We start from the raw sequence: 20,884 nt of genomic DNA, 5'->3' as shown, positions 1-20,884 counted from the left end.
CACTAGATTTTAATATGGACTATCTTATTCCGGGGACATTCTGTCGGTTTTGGCCTGAATTCACTACTAGTGAACCATGGCATCATGGAAACTCACAAACACTTCACTCTGTGACGTTTGCTCCTAGTAATTGGCCTCTTATTTTGGGCTATTGTGCCAAATTCCAATAATCACACAAGTAATCACACAAATCTAAGAATACCTTGAAACTGGGCGCTATAACCAAATGCGCATACTCCAACTTTATTACAGTACTAATCCATGTACATTTTGCCCATCTGTAACAAGAACTTCAACCAGCTATAGATCCAAGTTAGTAGCAAAAGTAAATGTACATTTTTCATAGTGTTCCGTAATTAATGCATGCATATAGATTACACTTTATCATGCTCAGATTATGCTATTTTGCTACTTATATTTGCAATAATCATGCTTATACCTCCTTCAGGGTTGGCATGTATGCAGATCTGATCTCCCTTTAAAAATATTGTTACTGATGCTACCCCATAATGGATTTTTCATTGTCGTTTCTTACGATGGCATCAGTCCCAAATGAAAGTAATGCTGATCTACCCTCCAGCATGGTTGCCATAGTGGCCATCTTGAAAATCTGGTTAATGATACTGATATGTGGTTTTGTTGAAAACAATAATTGCGCTATATAATTGGTCCTAAATGATATTGGTTCTCACCTGATGATTTGTTTTTGGAAATCTTGTTATAGCCACTTCTGAATGAATTTTGAAACAAGATTTTCACTGAACCATAGATTTGTCAAGTTCTGTATGAAACAGGTGCCAATTTAATTTCCCTCATGACAGCTTTGATGACCATCTTGAATATCATGTTATCGTTACTCTTAAACAGATGGTAGTAGTGACTTAAGGTTTGCAGTTCAGCATTTAATGCAATATTTTGCTATAAACTGCCACATTGCAGACATTGTAGTGATATGACTGGAAAATTGTTAAAGCTTTAAAAAATCCAAATCACACACACGCATGAATGAGTTTCACTTAGCTTGGGAACATGATAATTCAGGCCAAAAAGAACATATTTTGTTTTAAACTAATTCGGTATAACAAAGTTTCTCAAGAATTTCTTGTTCGGTTTCAAACACAGCAGTTAAAAAGAATGAAAGGAGGGAAGGAAATGGACTTAGGGATTCCTTTCAACTCTTGTTGGCTGGTAGAGTTTTTAGTATCTCTTCATAATAGCAGTTTGTAACCATCAGAGTACTCAACATAAGATGACATGTTTGGCTTTTTTCATTATTAAAAAGAGAAATGAATATTGTAAAATGTCATTGTACATTTTGATGAAAACTGGTATCAGAATGTCTAAACTTTAATTTTTTTAAATCTTACATGAGACTCCTACCTTTCTTGAACAAGGTAAGAGATCAATAATGAAGTAGTATGGATGCAGAGTGGTCCCTTACTGTATATATTGTGAGATGACAGGTCTAGATTTATGCTGTTTTCAGTTATCGGACATGATAAATACATTAAAAGTATCAAAATGTAATGCACATCTAATTCACTTCATTTGCTTGTAAACTCACTCTTGATGCCAGTGTGCTTAATAACCTGAATGTTATGTTGTTACTAATGGTATCAGTTTTTGGAGTTTTCACCATCATGTCCTCCTGCTTGGTTTTGATAAATTGTTTTTGCATGCTTCAACTTTTTGTTAGGCTCATCGTCAACATCCAAGAAACGTTCCTCAGATGATATCTTAGAGGTAGAACTTCATGATGGGATAGATGGAGGTATTGTAATGGACATTCATCAGCCTAAAAACAGAGGTATTTCTATTTCACAGTTATACTAGACAGAATTATTTTCTTGCACAATACTTGTGATTTTTATATGGTTTACATGGCTTAAAGTCAAAGTGAGGATATGGCTTAGCAATATGTCTGTCATCTGTTAATCAACATTACGAATATTTAAGTTTGTACCTTAATCATCTAGAGAAGTTCTTAATAGGAGCAAGATCTATGCATATTGATGGATGATCAGGCATCTAATTGGGTGAGCTTGTTAACATAATTCAGATTTCAGTTTTGATGAAAATTGGAATATGGCCTTTATCTTCATGATCTTTGATTAGTTAAATAATAAGCAAGAGCTATACATATTAATGAAGTGTTCTTGCATTAGGTTGGCTGAGCTGGTTAGCACTCTGGAGGCCGTATTTTTTATTCAGAATTTGGAATATAGATTTATGTTGTAAGATTCTTGAACCAGTAGGATAATGAGCATGATGCACACATATTAATGAGGTGATCTTGCATCAGACTTGCTGAGCTTGTTACCATTCTGGAAGCCATATTGCTTATCCAGTTTTGATCAAACTTGAAATGTGGGCTTTATATGTCATTAAACTCTTGGATGATTTTGATGATGAGCTAGGTCTGTGCATATTATTGAGGTGATCTTGCAGCTGATTGGTTGATTTTGTTGACACTCAGGAAGACACATTTGTGATCCAATTTGATTAGGCTTGAAATATGGATTTGTGTCATCAGGGTCATTGAGGGGTTCATTAATGAGTGAGAACCATGCATTAATGAAGTAATCTTGCATCTGAATGACTGAGCATATTTCCATCTCTAAGACTATTTCTGATCCAGTTTTGATCAGTTTTGTCAACTGCCTAAATTGTCAAGATCCAGGTTTAGTAAAATTAAGAGCAAAAGCCATGAATAATGTTGAGGTGATTTTGCACCAGATTGGCTGATCTTGATACCACTCTGAAGGTCATATATATGATCTGATTTTGATAAACTTGGAGTATATGCTTACTTCATCATGGTCGCAGATGAGAACGCACAAGGTCAACACATACTGATGAGGTGATTTTATGTCTGATTATCTGAGCTTGTTACCCCTGAGGAACCCTATATTCCTGATTCGATTTTGATCAGATATGGAATAAATTCTTATTAAGGTCTTGAATGGGTTTGATACGTTGCAAGATCCATACATACTAATGAAGTGATTTTGCATCTGACTATCTGAGTTTGTTTCCCTACTGGAAGTCACATATCTGATCAAATTTTTATCACACTTGGAATACATGTAAAGATCTGGGAAGAGTGTGGTAAATTCTTATTAAGGTCTTGAATTGGTTATATATTTTGCAAGATCCATACATACGAAGGAAGAGATTTTGTTTCTGAATATCTGAGTTTGTTACCCTAAGAAATCATATCTGATCTAATTTTGATCACACTTGGTTGTTGTTGTTGTTGTTGTAGGGTTTAACGCCATTTTTCAGCACACGATAGGCTATACATGGCAGCCAGTATTAATGGTGGAGGAGGAACCCGGGAAAACCCCGGAAAGTACCACCAAGCCACGAGAAGCTACTGGCAAGCTTTCTCACATACCCACATTAGCACCAAGCCATGAGAAGCTACTGGCAAGCTTTCTCACATACCCACTTTAGCCGAATCCGAGACTCAAACCCACGCAGACAGAGTTGAGATGGCAGTGATCCATGACGGAGAGCGCTTTAGACCACTCGGCCACTCGGGGCCCCGATCACACTTGGAATACATGTCATCAAGAGCTTGGAAAAGTTTGATAATGAGTGAGATCCACACATAATAATAAGGTGATCTAGGAGCTGGTTGACATTTTGGATGCCATATTCTGGATCCAGTTTTGCCCAAAGTTGAAATATAGGCTTATAGCATAAGATCTTACACAAGTTTGATAATGATCTAGATGCATATATATTAATGGGTTCATCTTGCATCTTATTGGCTTAGCTTGTTACCACTCTGAAAGCCATATTTCTGATTTGATTTTCATCACTTGTGATAAAGACTTGTATGATCTTCAGTAATGAGTGAGATTGATGCATATCAATGTTGCCATGATGTTCCTCATTGGATGAATTTCTTACCACTCTGTCAGTCAGATTTGTGATCCCATTTTGATCACAGTTGGGATGGGGTTATATCATCAAGGTTTTTGGCAGGATCCACTCATATTAATGGGGTGATCTTGCATCTGATTGGCCAGTTTTGTTTCCAGTCTTGAAGACGTTTTTTGATCTGTTGGGTTTATTAGTAAGATCCTGAATGACATTGAATATGAGCAAACAACTGTGCATATCAATTGTCATTGTCTTTTAAAAGAAATATTGTAAGGGGATAGTTAGTTGAGTAAAATCAACATGCTATATATTTGGGGCATAGTTGACAGGTTGTGTTCTTATAATACTACATGATCCTGCTTATTGAAATGGTCAACGTTTAGGTTGTTCAAACTAGGTGCGCAATATCGGTCGATAATTGTGACTTTGATCTAATATTTATCTTGCTCCATTAAGAACATTTTTCTTGTAAGACTCATATCCAGGTGTATAAATTTATTTGCAGGGAATTATTTTTAAAAACTTAAAAGATTGTGAGATTGGAATTTCCTAAATATCTGGTAGCACAGTAACAGTAGAATTGGACAGTTGTTAGTATTGCCTCAGACATGTGCCATTTGTATGAATCACATGTATTGTGCTTTATTTTATGTCATTTCATATATTCCATTATGTTCACAAACTATTTAAAAAAATTATTTGTATGTTTAGCTTTTATTTTAAAAAATACCCAAAAGTGCTTATCTTCTGAAACACTTACAAATAAAGTCCCAAGACCAAAGAAGCCAATTGCCTTAAACTTAATAAAGACAACTGGATTATAGTTTCAGTATGGTTCAGTAGACAACAGAATTAAAGCTTTTTCTGTAAACTTTCAAAGCTTATGGATGACTCTGATTATGGAAAAGAAATTATTACAGTGATTATTGATTTATCTTCAGAAAGAATTTGTCAGATTAGTGTAAAATACTTGCCCCCCCCCCATCCCATCCATTTTTTTGTGCTTCAGAGGCTGATGGTTGGTGGGTGGGTATGCTGGTTGAATTTATGCTTAACTTTTTTTTTTACAGAACATGAAGCTCAGTAACCCCTGACACAGTTCAATGCATATTTGTCATATAGTATCATCACATACTTCTCTCTTGTCACTGTCATTGCTGCCTCAGGGTTGGGTCATGGTATCAAGAATTTAATGTATAATGGGAACACATTTTGGTTTTAAGTTTTTGGGTCAACTCCTTTAAATCCAGAAGATCCTGTGTACTTCAGCGGTAGCTATTTAGGCATGTGTGGAAAGTGGTCAGTGCACTTTGTGTGTAATATAACATCATTTACTGGGTTGGGTCATGGTGTTAAGAACTAGATTCAGTCACATTTTGGTTATGTTATTGCTTAAAGTTTTTCCAGCATTTTTATTCCCATAATCCCTTACCCAGTTCACTTCATACTTGAAAATCTAATGTCTTCTGACACTTGCATTCTTCCTCTACCACTCCTGCCTCTCATCCAGTGAAAAGAAGCTGGAAAAAAATATGCCCAACCCTTGTCTTCCTAAAGTGTATGTCAGTGTGGTCATTTAGGAATATTTAGTAAACTCATCTTGAATTAAATATTCATTGTTGTTCTAACTTTTAATACTAATATAGTTTAACCAAGTCTGTTCAATCCTGATTGGTGAATGCTGTGCACTTTAACTGTCTTAACAAATTTCCAGGTGAAAATGATTGATTGATATGGACTTTTCATTGGTGGCCATATATTAAACTGGGTCAAGAAAAGATGCCGGGTCTCATCATAACTAACAACAGGATAGTGTGAATTTTTTTCAACATGCACAGCTTTCCTTGTGACATTACAGTGCATGATATTCAATCCAGTTCGTACTAGATCACACCTTTATGATGACCTTGTGTTGTGATCTTTAAATATAAGTGCAATATTTATATTTAAACAAGAATTATGAATAAAAGAATACAGTATACATGCAGTGATGGTGGTTGTATTTCTTTCTTAAACAGTGTTGATTTTCAACCTTGGAAACCAGTTCTTTGCATGAACCATTTGTGAGAGACCACCTGTCTTGACAGATCGTTTTTTCTTGGCAGAAGTTGTCTTTCATGACAGGTTTTACTATACCACTGATAATTATCAAGGTGACGAAAGAGAACTGCTGTATTGCTAAGCTCAAGTCAGCATGACAGCTGATCAACAGAAAGTCAAAATTGTGTGTTATCCACTGCGGATTCTCTTTCATATATTGATTACTTAATGTACTTAAAAGAATATCAGAATAATACCAGCACACTTCCTTAATAAACACTGAGCATCTCGCACAGTAACTTCAGATTGCTATTGTAGGAATAGGTTGTTGCAACAGTGCAAAATGTCATCAGACAGTCTTTGTTAAGAAGGAAAAGTGAAAGTAATTTGACCTATTGAAACAAAGGAAAATCCTTTGGTCAGTGCTAAAAAAAATCTGATGTCAGAAAGATTCAAATAAACATTGTTTGCAATGCATTCTACTGCAGTGGGGAAAATGGAATAAACAAATTGTGCTAGTTACAGGTTGATGTTTGTGCCCAGATTTAATTGACAAGGCATTGTATGAATATTCGTAAATTATCTTAAATAACATTGATATGAATCTTATTACATTGATTCTGTAACATTATTAACAGTATCACCTTTCATCCTTATACACCTATCCATTTATAACTCTGCACAATGGGATCCAGAAGCATAGATCGCGATATAAACACAGACGTGACCTTTGGAAGACTTTGAAAGAGGATGGAGATCAACAAAGCAAGATAAAAGTGTGTCTGGGGACAGGTTACATTTGTTCAGTAACCATTTCATAGTTGTGTTGAGAATAACTGAATAAATAGTTTTTTTATAAGAGAGTTGTTTGCTTGTTTTTTAAATTTCTTATAATTTAAAGATAAAGACCACTGAAAACAGTATTCCCGTATTCCATTATAACAGTATTCCAAGCATTATTCCACTATTCCAGTATAACAGTATTCCAATCAGTTTAGTACACCCTTCATGATTACTTTTGAAACCTTGTGTATTGTGTCGCTGCTTTTTGTGTTGAATTGGCTACATTCTAGTGTTATTATTCATTGAGAATAAAACAGGTTTTCAATTTTAAAAAGGTGGACATCTGTTTTGAGAAACAGTGTTGAAACTTATGGTGGGTTTGCAAGTTATCCAGGCACAAGTTATTGTGGTAGAGGTCCATGTAATCATTACCTGCATCTGTGATCCTCAGCTAGAAAAGCCAATCCAACCAATACCGTAAGGCCATTTTCCAGCTGCGGTAAGAGTTGCCTTACAAGAGGGGGATCTCTGTACTTCCCTTTTCTATGGCATTCATTGTATGTGCACATGTCATATGATGCATAAGTATTTGCCAGATATGACCCTCTAAAGCATAATGGAAGACCAGTCTAATAATCCCAGATTAATAACTCACTTTTGAGGTTATACACTATGCATCACATAGGAACCAAAATATTTCCTATCAGGAAGTTTCAGGGTAGTATTCATTTGAAGAAAATTTAGTCCATTTATCTTTACAGTGGGTTTCCAAATTGTCACAAACATCTGTGATATCTCAAAATTCTGTTCGCTAGACAGCTTTGCATTTGCTTGGAGGTTTGTGGAAAAACGCTGTTGGCTATGAATAATTGTTATCATGAAAGTAAAATTTGATTTTTATGCCGCAGATAATTTATGTGTTGCATAATCAGCATATTTGTGAAGTAATATTTAATGACATATTTAAAAGAAGGAGGGTTGCTAAGTCTCAAAATAGATGCTGGAAGCTTATGTATGGGTAATTTATATGTGCCTTGAATCACAATCCATTTTCATTTGCTCATTGTTGTCATACAGGTACTGCCATTTGCAAACAGGCAGATCTCACAAGGTTGGAATTTGATACAAATCATTTGTCTAAAAAAGAACAATGCAGCATAGAAGTTTCATTTTTTTTATAAGTTGACTGTTTGATAGATTATGCATTTTTACTGCTCACCAATATAAATATGTTGTTTAGTACAGAGGCTTTTGGAGTAAATTGATGTGCCCAGGGACTCCAAACTGTAGCTGACACAGGTTAATCTGATGATTTTTTTATATGATTGGTAATTGGCTGCACCTAAGTCAATGATCTAAATATATGATTGGTCATTGGTTGGACATCAGTCAGTCAAGCATCTAAATATTTATATGATTGTCCATTGGCTGGACATCAGTCAGTCAAGCATCTAAATATTTATATGATTGTCCACTGTTTGGACATCAGTCAATCAAGCATCTGAATATTTATATGATTGTCCATTGGCTGGACATCAGTCAGTCAAGCATCCAAATATTTATATGATTGTCCATTGGCTGGACATCAGTCAATCAAGCATCTAAATATTTATATGATTGTCCATTGGCTGGACATCAGTCAATCAAGCATCTAAATTTGTTTATCTGATTGGTCATTGGCTTAGGTTTGGCGTGCATCTTTTGCACTACTCTTAGTTGGAGTAAGGGTCATTACATTGAAAATTAATGGCCAAGAATGGTTAATGAGGAAGTTTGCCAGTTGCTTCCCATGGGTCAGTGCTTATTACCAGGGTTTTCCTGGGTTCTTCCTGCACCAGATATACTGGCCATCGTGCATACCGTAGTTGGTCATGCTGATAAATTGTGTTAAACCCACAAAACCTAAACCAATTTTTATGTCTTTCCACACTCAAGATCCGTGTTTAGGTGAAACTCATTGTTAAAGTTCTTTTTCTATCAAGCTAAATAAATGGCAGGCTCAACAAGTCTGGGTCTTAGCAAGTTGTTTACATAGTATTTGGAAAAGGTAAGTTCTCACCATCACAGGGGTCATCCATACGTCTTAGAGTACACCAGACTGTAATACAGTGTCTAAAAGGTGTGGCCGTTGTTGGAAGAAAGAAAGAAAGAGTGATTGATAGTTAAGCAGGTTCATAGAAAGGTATGTAGGTGGGTGGGTGTATTTGTAGTTAAATGCATATAGTGTATGTAGTTTGTGTACATTGTTCACTGGTACAGAACAGTTAACCATTGATTCAGAATTCAGTTATATACAGCAGGTTTGACTTCCGAGGAATCACATGATTAGAGATCCTTAACTTTCACTGTTTCATTTGCTGTATGTTTCCTCTTGACAGTATTCATTTTGAAAATCATGACTGTTTCAGATATATGTGCCAGTTTAGGTGAAATCTCTTTGGCATTGTAACAATATTTTTTTATACTGCTGGATATATATATACTTGATGAAAAAATTGATAATGCACCCAGACATACTGCCTGGATATGCACATTTCATACTTTTGTAGGTTTTATGATGAATAAGAAACTCGGCACCATTTTGCAAACTTGAAACTGTTTCATAAAATAGAATGTTACTTGCCAAAGTTTTTTTAAAAACATGCTTTTCAAAAATAAATAATAGAGGAAATCAGTATAGTTTGAAACATTTTTTATTGCCATCATTACAGCACATGGGGGCAGGCTAAAAGTTATAAAAACTTGGCAACAGCCCTCCCCCCAAATACACAAGTAGGTTCATCAAAAGTGGCAAGGATTAACAGTATGAATATATTTTTATGTAGATCAGAAATACAGTGCATTATTAATACAAATGAGTATAAAAAATTTCATTATACTAGGAAAGGTAATAATGTAGTTAGTAACAAACTAATTTAAAGGAGAGTAGGGGGAGACTTATAAAAGGGTTCCTTGACAGGTACATGAGGGAGATCATGCCAGTAGTTAATTTGTTGTTGTTGTTGTTGTTGTAGGGTTTAACACCATTTTTCAGCACACAATAGACTGTACATGGTGGCTAGTATTAATGGTGGAGGAAGAACCCAGGAAAAACACCGGAAAGAACCACCGACCCACGAGAAGCTACTGGCAAACTTTCTCACATACCCACATTGGCTGAATCTGAGACTCAAACCCATGCAGACAGAGGCGAGATGGCAGTGATCCGTAATGGAGAGCGCTTTAAACCACTCTGCGACTCGAGGCTCCAGTTAATTTGTCTTAGATAACTATTGAAATCTTTAAGTATCTTGAATATAAGTATGGAAGATTTGAAAGATGCGAGTGTTTAGGTCATTTAATAGCTCTGCTCATCCAGACAGCAATACATTTGTACCAACAGGAATGAATAATTGGTTTAAGCAGTATGTTTATTTTGGTACTGTATGATTCTTACAGTTAAAAATATAATGGTAGGCAGTTTCTCATCCTCTCTTCAAATCAGTGTATCGTGTTAGAATCGATTGTATCATGTATTAGAATCAATAGTTTCATGTGTTAGAATCAGTTGTATCATGTGTGTTCGAATTGATTGTTTCGTGTTAGAATCGATTCTAGTCAAATTAGGCTTGTACCCAGTAATTCTACATTTGATGTGAAAATCTTCCATACTTTGAAAAATGAACATTAATCATACCAGTCTTCTTTTTGTCTTCTTTTCGTAAAGATATTGAAAAATATCAGTTAATTTGAACATCGTTGACAGCCACGTAAATTTTCGTTCACAGTTACTGATTTTGTAAGTTTTTAAAGGCAGTAAAATAAAATGAGACGTTTATACATATAAATATTACAGCCAAACAAGACTTTTTTATGGAATAAGCAATGCCTATTAAACTTTTTGGTAAAAATTTCTTTTTTCAGATTAAATATAATTTATTTACAGAGTTATATTCCATGCCATGATTCTGTCAAAGTGTAAGTTCCCATGCTTCCAGAAAACTACACAAAAAATTGAGAAACAAGTATTGCTGGATGTACTCATGTCAAGTCCTTAAGCAAGCAGTACTGGCATTAGTTAAACAAGACATTTATATTGTGCTTTCTTTTATTTGAATTGTAGTGCGTATTTCAATTTTATTTCATTGAATATTTCTTAATCAGTACTTACTGTCAGTGTCATCGAAAGGTACTTACCTAGTTAATATCATCAGGATCTCTAAACAAGCATGTTTAAGTGAGAAAGTGGTGCACTAACCATGAACAACAACAAAGTAAGGACGGTCTAGCTTTATATATCAGCGTTGATTCTCAAATAAGTCAGGCAGGAAATGAGAGAAGTGTCCTCCCTTGTATTATTATGTAGTACATGTATGACAAGTAAATTGTAAGCAGCCATTCGAGCCCCTGTGATGTGCACACGACATGAACCTTGAACTATAATCATTATTCTGTCTCTCAATCTGAACTTGGAATAATTTTTTGCTTTTAACCCATTTGCTCATTTTCTTACCCAGGTTATTATTAACTGGCATATACGCGGGTACCCATTGGCATCTTTAGTCTTATGTTGCCTGATCTACTGATGAGTCCTAATAATCTGCATACACCCACATCTGCCAACACATTTTGTGACAGCAGATCTGGGTTGATGCAGTTTACACTTGGATTCGACTTATAGTGAGTACATATGGGACCAGCTGTATGTAAGATATAACCCTCAATGAATGTTGAGTAATACAAATTAAGTCATCCAAAATCACTTTTGCTGATTATTTGATTAAAATTCAGGTTTAAAACATTTTCTGAGTAGTCAACCTTCATTCAGATCAATACGTTCATCTTCCATATTTGCAAGACAAATAAAGATTTGATTATTGTATTTATTGATATTAAGTGGGAAATGGTTTGTCGTCATATTTTTAATTTATATATTCAGTACAGACCGCTCCGGTGGTCTAGTGGTTAGAGCGTCTGCCTCGGATGCGGGAGGTCATGGGTTCGATCCATGGCCGAGTCATACCAAAGACTTACAAAAATGGTACTAACAGCTGCCTCACTTGGCGCTCAGCATTAAGAGGTTAGTGTTAGAACTGGTCGGCCTGGTGTCAGGATAATGTGACTGGGTGGGACATACATGTCTGCGGCATGATGCCCCAGTGCTAGACATCACTATAAACTGCCCCATTGCAGACATCGTAGCGATATGACTGAAAAATTGTAAAAGCTATGTTAAAAATCCAAATCACATATTCAGTACAGCAAGCTAATGGTTGTAATGGTTTCTTAGTAGTTTATCTTCTTGGTCAGTCTCAATTAAAAAATGTTATGAATTCGGTTAGGGTAATTTTGTTTAGCTACTTTTGCATCAGAGGTATATATAATTAGGTTAAATTTTTATTGCTACATAAAAGCATACAAACCGAATATATGGTTACCTTTTGCAGAACTAAGTAACATAACTAGGTCGTAATTTTTTAAACTGAGGATTTAGATTTGTTTCATCGTTTTTTTTTTCTTTCTCAGCCCCTCCAACAGAGTTTAACATACCTGGATTCTTCACAACAAGGGATCGAGTTATGTCTGTAATAGAGAAACTAGAGAATGAAAGACTGAAGAAACTTCAGGAGAAACGGGTGATTGGTCGAGTCACAGGTCGGCGTAGTGAGGTCAGCTACCACACCTATGCCAGGAAAGTGAACTTCAGATGGCACAAAGGAAACAAAATTGGTATGAATACTGGGCTGTGTTTAGCAAAAATAGTGTCGTATGATACCAGGTTAACAATCCTTAATGATTGTTGTTTTCTGCCATTAGGTGACAGAAGCAAAGAGTCCAGAGTTAACTCACATTAAGAAGCATGTGATTTTTTTTTTGATGAACAAGAACTGCTTAAGAGAAGACAGTACCACCTTTATGTGGTTAGATATCATTGGATAGCATTAGAAGTTTGATTGCTGCTAATATCCTGATGTATATTTAATACATTTTATTTGATATTGTTTTAGTATGCATGTTCTAAAAGCAAATAATATGGGGGTAACAATACAGAAAATGTATATAAAATTGGAAATATATTCAGAGCTATACCAAATCTGGCAGAGCATTTGTCTAAAAAAATTTAAACTAGGTACATGAGGACAGGCCACTCAGTAATAGCCTAACTGATGTCTGTGTAAAGAGAGCCTAACTCTTTCCTTACTGAATGCAGCCATGCTAAACCAATCAGATAATTGATTTATTCCTTTCTTTTCAGATATTGATAGTTTTTTCTTTGGGAATTTTTTAATCAGTGTATGGATACACAAAACTTTACAAATTGTTAAATCCCACCAGCAGGCATTTCACAACATTCCCAATGAGTGTTATTTCATTCTACATTGTTATGGTCAAGCATGGTTATCTTGATTACATTGGGGCTGTCAATAAATTGTGGACCTAACTGGGTCCCCAAGATATCAGGGTTCATAAAAACCGATAACGTAATTTTAAAGATGTCTTTGACCTTCATTCCTGTCTCTTACTCTTAGGTTTACTGAAACGTTGATGACACATAGGTCATAATTTAAAGATTAATTATTGTTTTGTAGCAAGTGTTGTGATTTCATAACCTTTTAGACAAAACGCAGACTCCAGCTGCAAATAACAGACAATACAAGTGGTTAATAAATTATGTAGTTGTACATTTATGTGTGCTCTCTGTGTACAATATGTAATCTATTTTCTCTTAATTCCAGTCAGTGATATTTTGCAATAAACATATCATAGTTTTGATATCCTTCAGTAAATAAAATAACCTTACTTCCTGAAGAAATTTAAAAATACAAGCATATCTAAACCAGACCTCCCCTATATAAGCAAAATGGATTTGCTTGTGTCTTTGCTAACTGGAATTAAATATGATATACATGTATCAACAGCTGCAGTTACATTGTTATGTTTTTTTAACACTCTTTGTGAATTTATCACCAGCTAACTGCATGCTGTATATAATTTGTTTTATATGTATATCTGTTTCCAAATAAAATGGATTGAAATCAATGTTCTTATACACTACACAGATACACAAGACTTGCAATATCGCAAAATTTGCCAGAGCACAAAAATGTCTGAAATATTTTACACTTCATTTTGAAATATGCACTTATATACATACCACAGAGATATGTTTAGCTACAGCAAAACTTCTTGGTTTTTTTGGCACAAGATGTTTAATTATAAATTCAAAGGTAATCAAATACCAAAAATGCAAAGTTTGATAATGTAACTTCATCGTCAATCCCTGTATTAGGGTATGTCATTTTCAGCAGGATGTCACTTGAGCATTGACCTCAGCATTTCATCAAAAAGTTGGTGTTCAGCCGTAGTGTCTGTATCTACTTTTTAAGAATTTCAGTTTCACAAAATGTGTAGGACTAGTTTTTAAAAGTATTTTCTTTTGTTATTATTGATATGTACCAAAATGTAACTGACCAAAAATGTAATTGAAAATCGATTGTTTTTGCTGATTATTTCTTGTAAATTTCTCCAAGATGGACATTAAAAGATGCACTTCCTGAAATAAGCAGGTCCACGTATTTCTTTGGACCAGAACTTGTGCCTGGCATAATGGGGTTACCTTCTTAACATGGGTCATGATAAGTGGTTAAAAATTGGCATAACAGAGAAGGATTTTGGGGGGAACTGGACCAAAATTTTCAACGTACATGAGTTCTCAAGATAACCGAGTTCAAGTTACATGGGTTTTATTGAACTTATGTTTTAAACAAATTTATTCAAGACATTCTAACAAAATATACAATAATAACATGTTCAAATTTCATCATGTCAATTCCAAATTGATGCATTCTGAATGCTGTTTTCAACAATACATGATTGATATAACTAGCTTTTATTTACCAACTTTGCTAAGGTTTTTTAAATGTTCAACAACTAGGGGCTCATTTTTGGCCATTTCTAGAAGAAGAAAAAAATGGGATCCATTGTTGCCCCTGCACTATTGTCAGGGCATGCTAAAATCAGGAAAATGTGTAGATAAGAACTGTCTACACATGGGTCTCTTTCAGTCCAAGCCACTGGCCTTATTACTTCATCTGCCTTTGAGACCAATACATGCCAGGTTTGCAATATCAGACCTACTTTGGCTTCTTGTTATAGACCCATAGACTAGTGGGATCATGAAATTGTCTTGTTTGTAAGTATTATGACTGATACTTATTTCAATGAAAGTAATCTGAAAGACAAAGTGGTATAGAACAGGGGAAGTAATTATTGAGGCTTATGATGCCATATTGCAGGGGAATTAATTATAAAGGCTTAAGTTCTCATATTTGGGTGGAAGTAATTGCAGAAGCTTAATATTTCCTATGCAGACTGTACTTCTATTTATGTTACAGGTGAGGGGCAGTTTGGAAAAGTTTACTGTGCTGTTAACATAGACACAGGTGAACTTATGGCTATGAAAGAGGTATGTGTATTTCATTATATGGTTTTCATTTATTTAATTGCATCAATGCTATTATTGCTATGTTGTTAGTAGTATATAGTAAAATATACATAGGATTGGCATTATTGTATGTGTCAGAGTGTTTTAAAGTCTTAAACCTTCATACATATGTGGTCAGGCCAGTTTTGGCTAGTTGATTGTTTGTGCTTTTGTGATGGCAGCAGTACTTTAAAATTGAAGTTCCACAGATCTTTCTTCATAATGTATTACCGAATCCTACTAAATTAGGATTCCCTTCCAGTACCTCATAAATCCAACTCTACCAGGTGACAAAATGTTAGCCACATATTTGTGCTTGTTTTTGTAAAACAAGTACTTAAAATGTTGTCTGGTTAGATAAACGGAATTTAGATGAGTGTGGTGTCCCCTTGCATAGCTGGTTTGTTGCCAGATTGTGACATTCATCAGTCACTACGCCTATTCTTGTCTAATAGGCATACTTATTGAATGCCTCACAAAGGCATTTCATTTTATGCCTTTTATCAAGTTTAAATGATTCAAGTTTTCACATGTTTGAATGTTTTGCATCTCAATTACATCATATGATATGCAGTATGGCATCAACTTATTTTAATTTTCAATAAAACTTGCACTTCATGTCAGTATTTCAGGTCAGTTATTGATTATTCTTAGCAATGAGCTAATTTCTGTAATTCAGTCTAGCATTTATTTCATTTCTTGACATCCACTTCACTGTAAGCTTAGTGTGATATTTTATTTCCTGTTTATACCATTGTTTTGTTCTCTTTTTATTGCGGGCAACAGAGGGAAAAAAAATGCCATTGTTTTGTTCTCATTTTATTAATGCAGTCATGATTTTTCTCCATTTTAAAAGTGGAATTCCGCTTTTCTCCTGACTTCAATCTGATCTTTGATATAGTCCAGTTTTTTTAATCATCTCTGATTGGGTTTTTTAAAAACGGTCTGTTCAGTCCCGTTCCGCAACAACCCTTGTAACGTATTCGTTCCATATATTAGTTAGCCCATGACTCTCATAAAGAGTATTCTTATTGGTCAAAAGTTTAAATTCATCCAGTGAATCTTCGTGTAATGGAAACTGAGGGCAATGGAAAGAAGAAGCGTGTTTGCAAAAAATGGCGTCCTGAGTTGAGAGACCATGACACAAGAAGTTTAGGTAGAGATTTAAAAAACGTATGGAAATGGGAATGGCTAGAGTGAAAAGTCGACGGAAATTTAGTTGGTCAGTTTATAAGAAAACTGAAAGCTAGAGGCCTGGCATTTTGTGACTTCTGCTCTACGTTAAGAGCTGGGAATGGCATCTACAAAAGAAGCTGCATACAGAAAAATTGAAGCTCAGAAGTCATCTGGAAAAAGTACAGTTAATTACTATAAGAAGAAAGATTTCTTGCATAAGAGAACAGATCTAGCTGTCTGTCAGATTATGTGCACTGCATGTCACTAACACAAGTTACAGCTTAAAAGGAAAAAGGCTGTCATCGAGAAGGAAAAGAAACGCTTGCACATTGAGCCCAAAAAGGAAGGCTAAACAAATCTTTGCCAGAGCTGCATAAAAAGCTTGACTGGAATATCAACAGGCTGTGCCCATTGGAGAAAAAGACCAGTGAATGTATGGGATTATTTGTATGTAGTTGATATACTTGGGTGTTTGTTTTACAGATTTATTATGAAAAGAGAGAAGTATAATCTATTTGCTGCAAAAATTGAGAATTTTTTTATACTTAATTACGATGTGAACACTGACATGCACATGGAATAAATTAAGCACCAATAGTATTGGAGAACAAATTCATGTGACAATAAATATTGTGAAATTATTTCAAGTCAAGTTGAAACTTATTGGTAAGTTTGTTAATTTTTCAAATGAGTATTTTGTTATATATTATGATCATAAGTTGCACCAGGAGCATTTTTTATGATTGTAAAGTGCATTTTTGGCTAGGGGTCCAAAGGCCCCCCCTGTACCCCCAGATCCGGGGTGCTGCCCCTTGATACCTTGTTGGGGGAGGACCCCCAAACTCCCCTTTCAACTTGTCAACTTTTTTTGTGGAATACCAAAATCATGTCTGTTAATGGCAACAACAAAAAAATACCATTGTTTTGTTCTCTTTAATTACTGGCAACAGATAAAAATTAACAGATTTAAGATGTGTGACTGCATAACAACATCCACAGATCTTCCTTGAAATGAAATAACTTGGTCCTGGGGACTTGATGTATCAGTTCAGGGCTTTCCCATATGGTCTGCATTTCAGTTCAACAGTCAAATCAAATCTTGTCTCAGCTTTTCACTTATCATGACATGGAGTTCACAAGCATCCGTAATCAAATGTGCCTCCCTCAGGAATGTGCCTCAAAGATCATCATCAGAAAGCCATCTGTCATCTTAACGAGTCAGGTGTCAGCCTGGGAACCACTTTGTCCTTTGAGTCTTTTCAATACAGATGTGGGTCTTCTTGCTTGTGGCAACATGTTTATGGGAACCCTGCAGATAATCGTTCTATCTTAGAGAAGCCACATTTCAGACATGTTCAGTGACCTAGCAGAATTCTCTAGTCCAGACAGCAGCAACTGAAACACACATGCATGCTGAATCTGCACTTGAATTTCGTCTGATGAATCGTAACCCTAAACTCCCATTTTTTGTATCCAGGTCTCAGAGCTGAAAGCCTGGTTAGTTGATTCCCTTTCACTGACATGGAATGGTCTTGTTGTATTTTCCCTTCTACCAACACTGCTGATTTCCAAGGTCATTTAGAAGGTGGAGATACAAGTGCAGACTAATCCTGACCCCTTCCCTCAAGTGGAAGAAATCATGTTTGAACAACCTCCATCATCTAGCAGTGGAGTCTCCCAGGAATGTCCTGCCATCTGACCTGCTGAAACAACTGCACAAGCAGGTTTTCCAAAGACTTCTTATGATGTTCTAAATGAAAATGATGCCAATCTAACTTCCAGTTTGGCCACCACCACAGCAGCTGTCTTCAAAGTCATGTCTTTTTTTCTACTTCTGAACAAAATGTCAGCATGGGGTTTTCATGGGAGACTTCTTACTGTGTCTAGTTGGTCTTTAATGAAAACTGATCTGATAACCAATATGGCCACCATGGTTCAAGAATATCAGGGATGGTTTCAGCACTATGCAGTTAAAAATAAAAGATTGGTTTTGTCTTGAATTCCTGGGAATTGTTTTCAGTCATAAGAGCATAGGTCCTTTCAAATGAATCTTCTTTCTTAATCCAGGGCTTCGGGATATTTTTTGCAAGCACTTGTCCCTGGATAAGTGAGTTGAAACAGATACTTCTCCCTGTCATCACTTTACTCAATTACCGTACACTTATCAACTTCACTAATTATACTTTTGCTTAAAAAACACAGGCACCTGATGAAAGCTTTATCCTAGAAATAGTTCTTTTTAACTATGAAAAAATTAAGTGCAGAGTGAAGTCAGTGAGTTTGAAACCCATATAATGCACTGCCTGTTAGATAAATATATATGTCACAGAGTTTGGAACTTGTTAAATTGCTGTTTCACACAAAGTTCTCAATTTCTTACTGGTTTTTGCATTTCCAGTGGCACTTTTCAGTAATCTTTGTGTCATTGTAAGGTGGAGAAATTTGATTTTCATTGAGTAATCACACATCTTTATGAGTTAGATATGTGGAAAATATAAAAAAATTGACTTTTTTGTCTGATGATAATGTTAAGTTCACTTTGGGTCTCTGCTATATTCAGGACTGTTCAGCTTCATTGATACATTGTATGTCATATCAATGATACCAGCAAATATTTCTGTAAGTCTTTATTTTATTTTCAAACCAAAAAATGTTGCTATCTTACATTTGAAAGAAGAATTCCAAGCATCTCTGTAATTCTCACCAACTTTTTTTCAAAGTAATCAATTTAAGTGAAACTTAAATTCTTGAGAACTACTTTCAAAATAAATATTCACAATTGGCCCGAAGAATTGGAAGGTTGTTTTATCACGATCCCAATGAAATCGTATAATTTGCATTATCATCAGATTTCAGTAGCATCCATTACGTGAAAGTTGATGGGAATCGGCAGAGACACTTAATTTACTTCTTTCGAATGTAAGTTAGCAACACCTCACTTTTGAAAGGTAATTATGTGCTTGTAGAATTTTCTGCTATTGTCTTCACTCGAGCATGATGATGCATCATTAAATTACACAGTCTTCAAAATACCGGTGAACTAGGGAGAGCATAACAGACCAGAAAATATTTGAAAAATGTGACTTTCTCTTGTGTCATAACTTATCCTAGGTGTAACTCATTAACTCAAGCTTAATAAAAAATATACAGACTTTGTAAATAACATAATATATCTGTGAGTTGGTCTCATTTTAATATAAATTTTGTGTCAGGTACCTGTTTAAAAAAAAGTCATTAATTGACAGCAAGTGGGCAAAATATACAAAAGCAATTAATAATTGACACATTCTAGATGTTAAGTAACGTTGAACTTCAGAGCTTGTTAAGAGTAGAAAATGCACAGATTTATTCTCGTGATGTGTATCTGCATCTACAAGACTTAGCAATATGTAAGTAGTTAAGCTTTCCTTGGCTGTTTGTACCCAATGTGGATAAATTGTTTTCGTGAACTGTGTGCTGTTTGTACTCAATCTGGACAAGTGGTTTTCCTGAAAACTGTGTGCTGTTTGTACCCGATCTGGATAAGTGGTTTTCCTGAACTATGTGCTGTTTTGTACCCAATCTGGACGTGGTTTTCCTGAAAACTGTGTGCTGTTTTATACTCAATCTGGATAAGTGGTTTGCCTGAACTGTGTGCTATTGTACCCAGTCTGGATAAGTGATTTTCCTGAACTGTGTGCTGTTTGTACCCAGTCTGGATAAGTGGTTTTCCTGAACTGTGTGCTGTTTGTACCCAATCTGGATAAGTGGTTTTCCTGAACTGTGAGTGCTTCCAGATTAAATAGACAAGCAACAGCATTTACATTCATGTAAAGTTGAGACAGATGGTTACATTTTTTGGTCTGAATGAATCTGGTTTTTAAATTTTTTTAATGCCATATATTTGCTATGATACATTTTGGAGCTGTATAATAAAAGTTCACAATGTTATCGGATTTGTAAGATTAGCATGCAACTTTATCAGACCTATGGAAGACAAACACATGTTGTATCAAATATTTTATGTTCAAATTGATGAAAATTGTGTCAACAGTCACTGTAATCCAGCTTTAAAAAAATTCATAATTGATTTGTTTTATACAAAAGTTATGATTCTTTTACTCTAAAACTTTTCTTTATTTCTTCACAGATGAAATTCATTTCTAATGACATGCAAGCTGTGAAAGACATTCTTGATGAAATCAAGATCTTTGAAGGAATCAGGCATGAAAACATTGTCCGATATTATGGTGTGGAAGTTCATAGGGTAAGAGGATTGTTTTGTTTTTAAATTTATAATTGTAAGTTATATATTGTTAATGAGTAAATAGAACAATTGTAGTAATAGATATTAACAAGTAATTTGTAAAATAAACATTTGATACAAATTGTCATTCTTTACTATTTAGTAATTTAAGTGCGCTTTAGCAAATTTAGTAAAATCACACGTTTTTTGCAAATTCTGATGTTTTTGTTGTTTTGTTTTTAATTTATGTGCATTCAAAAGGTATGTACTAAAAGAAGGAAAAAGTCATATTTAAGCTCATTTAT

The 20,884-nt window shown here is 35.0% G+C and overlaps 1 protein-coding gene across 1 annotated transcript in view; it reads left to right on the top strand.

The window, feature by feature from the left end:
- The window catches only part of LOC149797136 (mitogen-activated protein kinase kinase kinase 4-like), a 116,956-nt gene that overhangs the window by 69,186 nt on the left and 26,886 nt on the right, over window positions 1-20,884 (top strand). The window contains exons 17-20 of the mRNA XM_089961807.1: window positions 1,697-1,807; window positions 12,220-12,423; window positions 15,090-15,160; window positions 20,484-20,600. Coding sequence (XP_089817933.1) covers window positions 1,697-1,807; window positions 12,220-12,423; window positions 15,090-15,160; window positions 20,484-20,600 — 503 coding nt within the window. The remainder of the gene's footprint in view (window positions 1-1,696; window positions 1,808-12,219; window positions 12,424-15,089; window positions 15,161-20,483; window positions 20,601-20,884) is intronic.

The sequence above is a fragment of the Sinohyriopsis cumingii genome, chromosome 6, assembly GCF_028554795.1.
Source record: "Sinohyriopsis cumingii isolate HCF-2022 chromosome 6, ASM2855479v2, whole genome shotgun sequence".
NCBI lineage: Eukaryota > Metazoa > Mollusca > Bivalvia > Unionida > Unionidae > Sinohyriopsis > Sinohyriopsis cumingii.
Note: the sequence above shows the minus strand (reverse complement) of the source record. Positions and strands in the feature narration are given on the sequence as shown.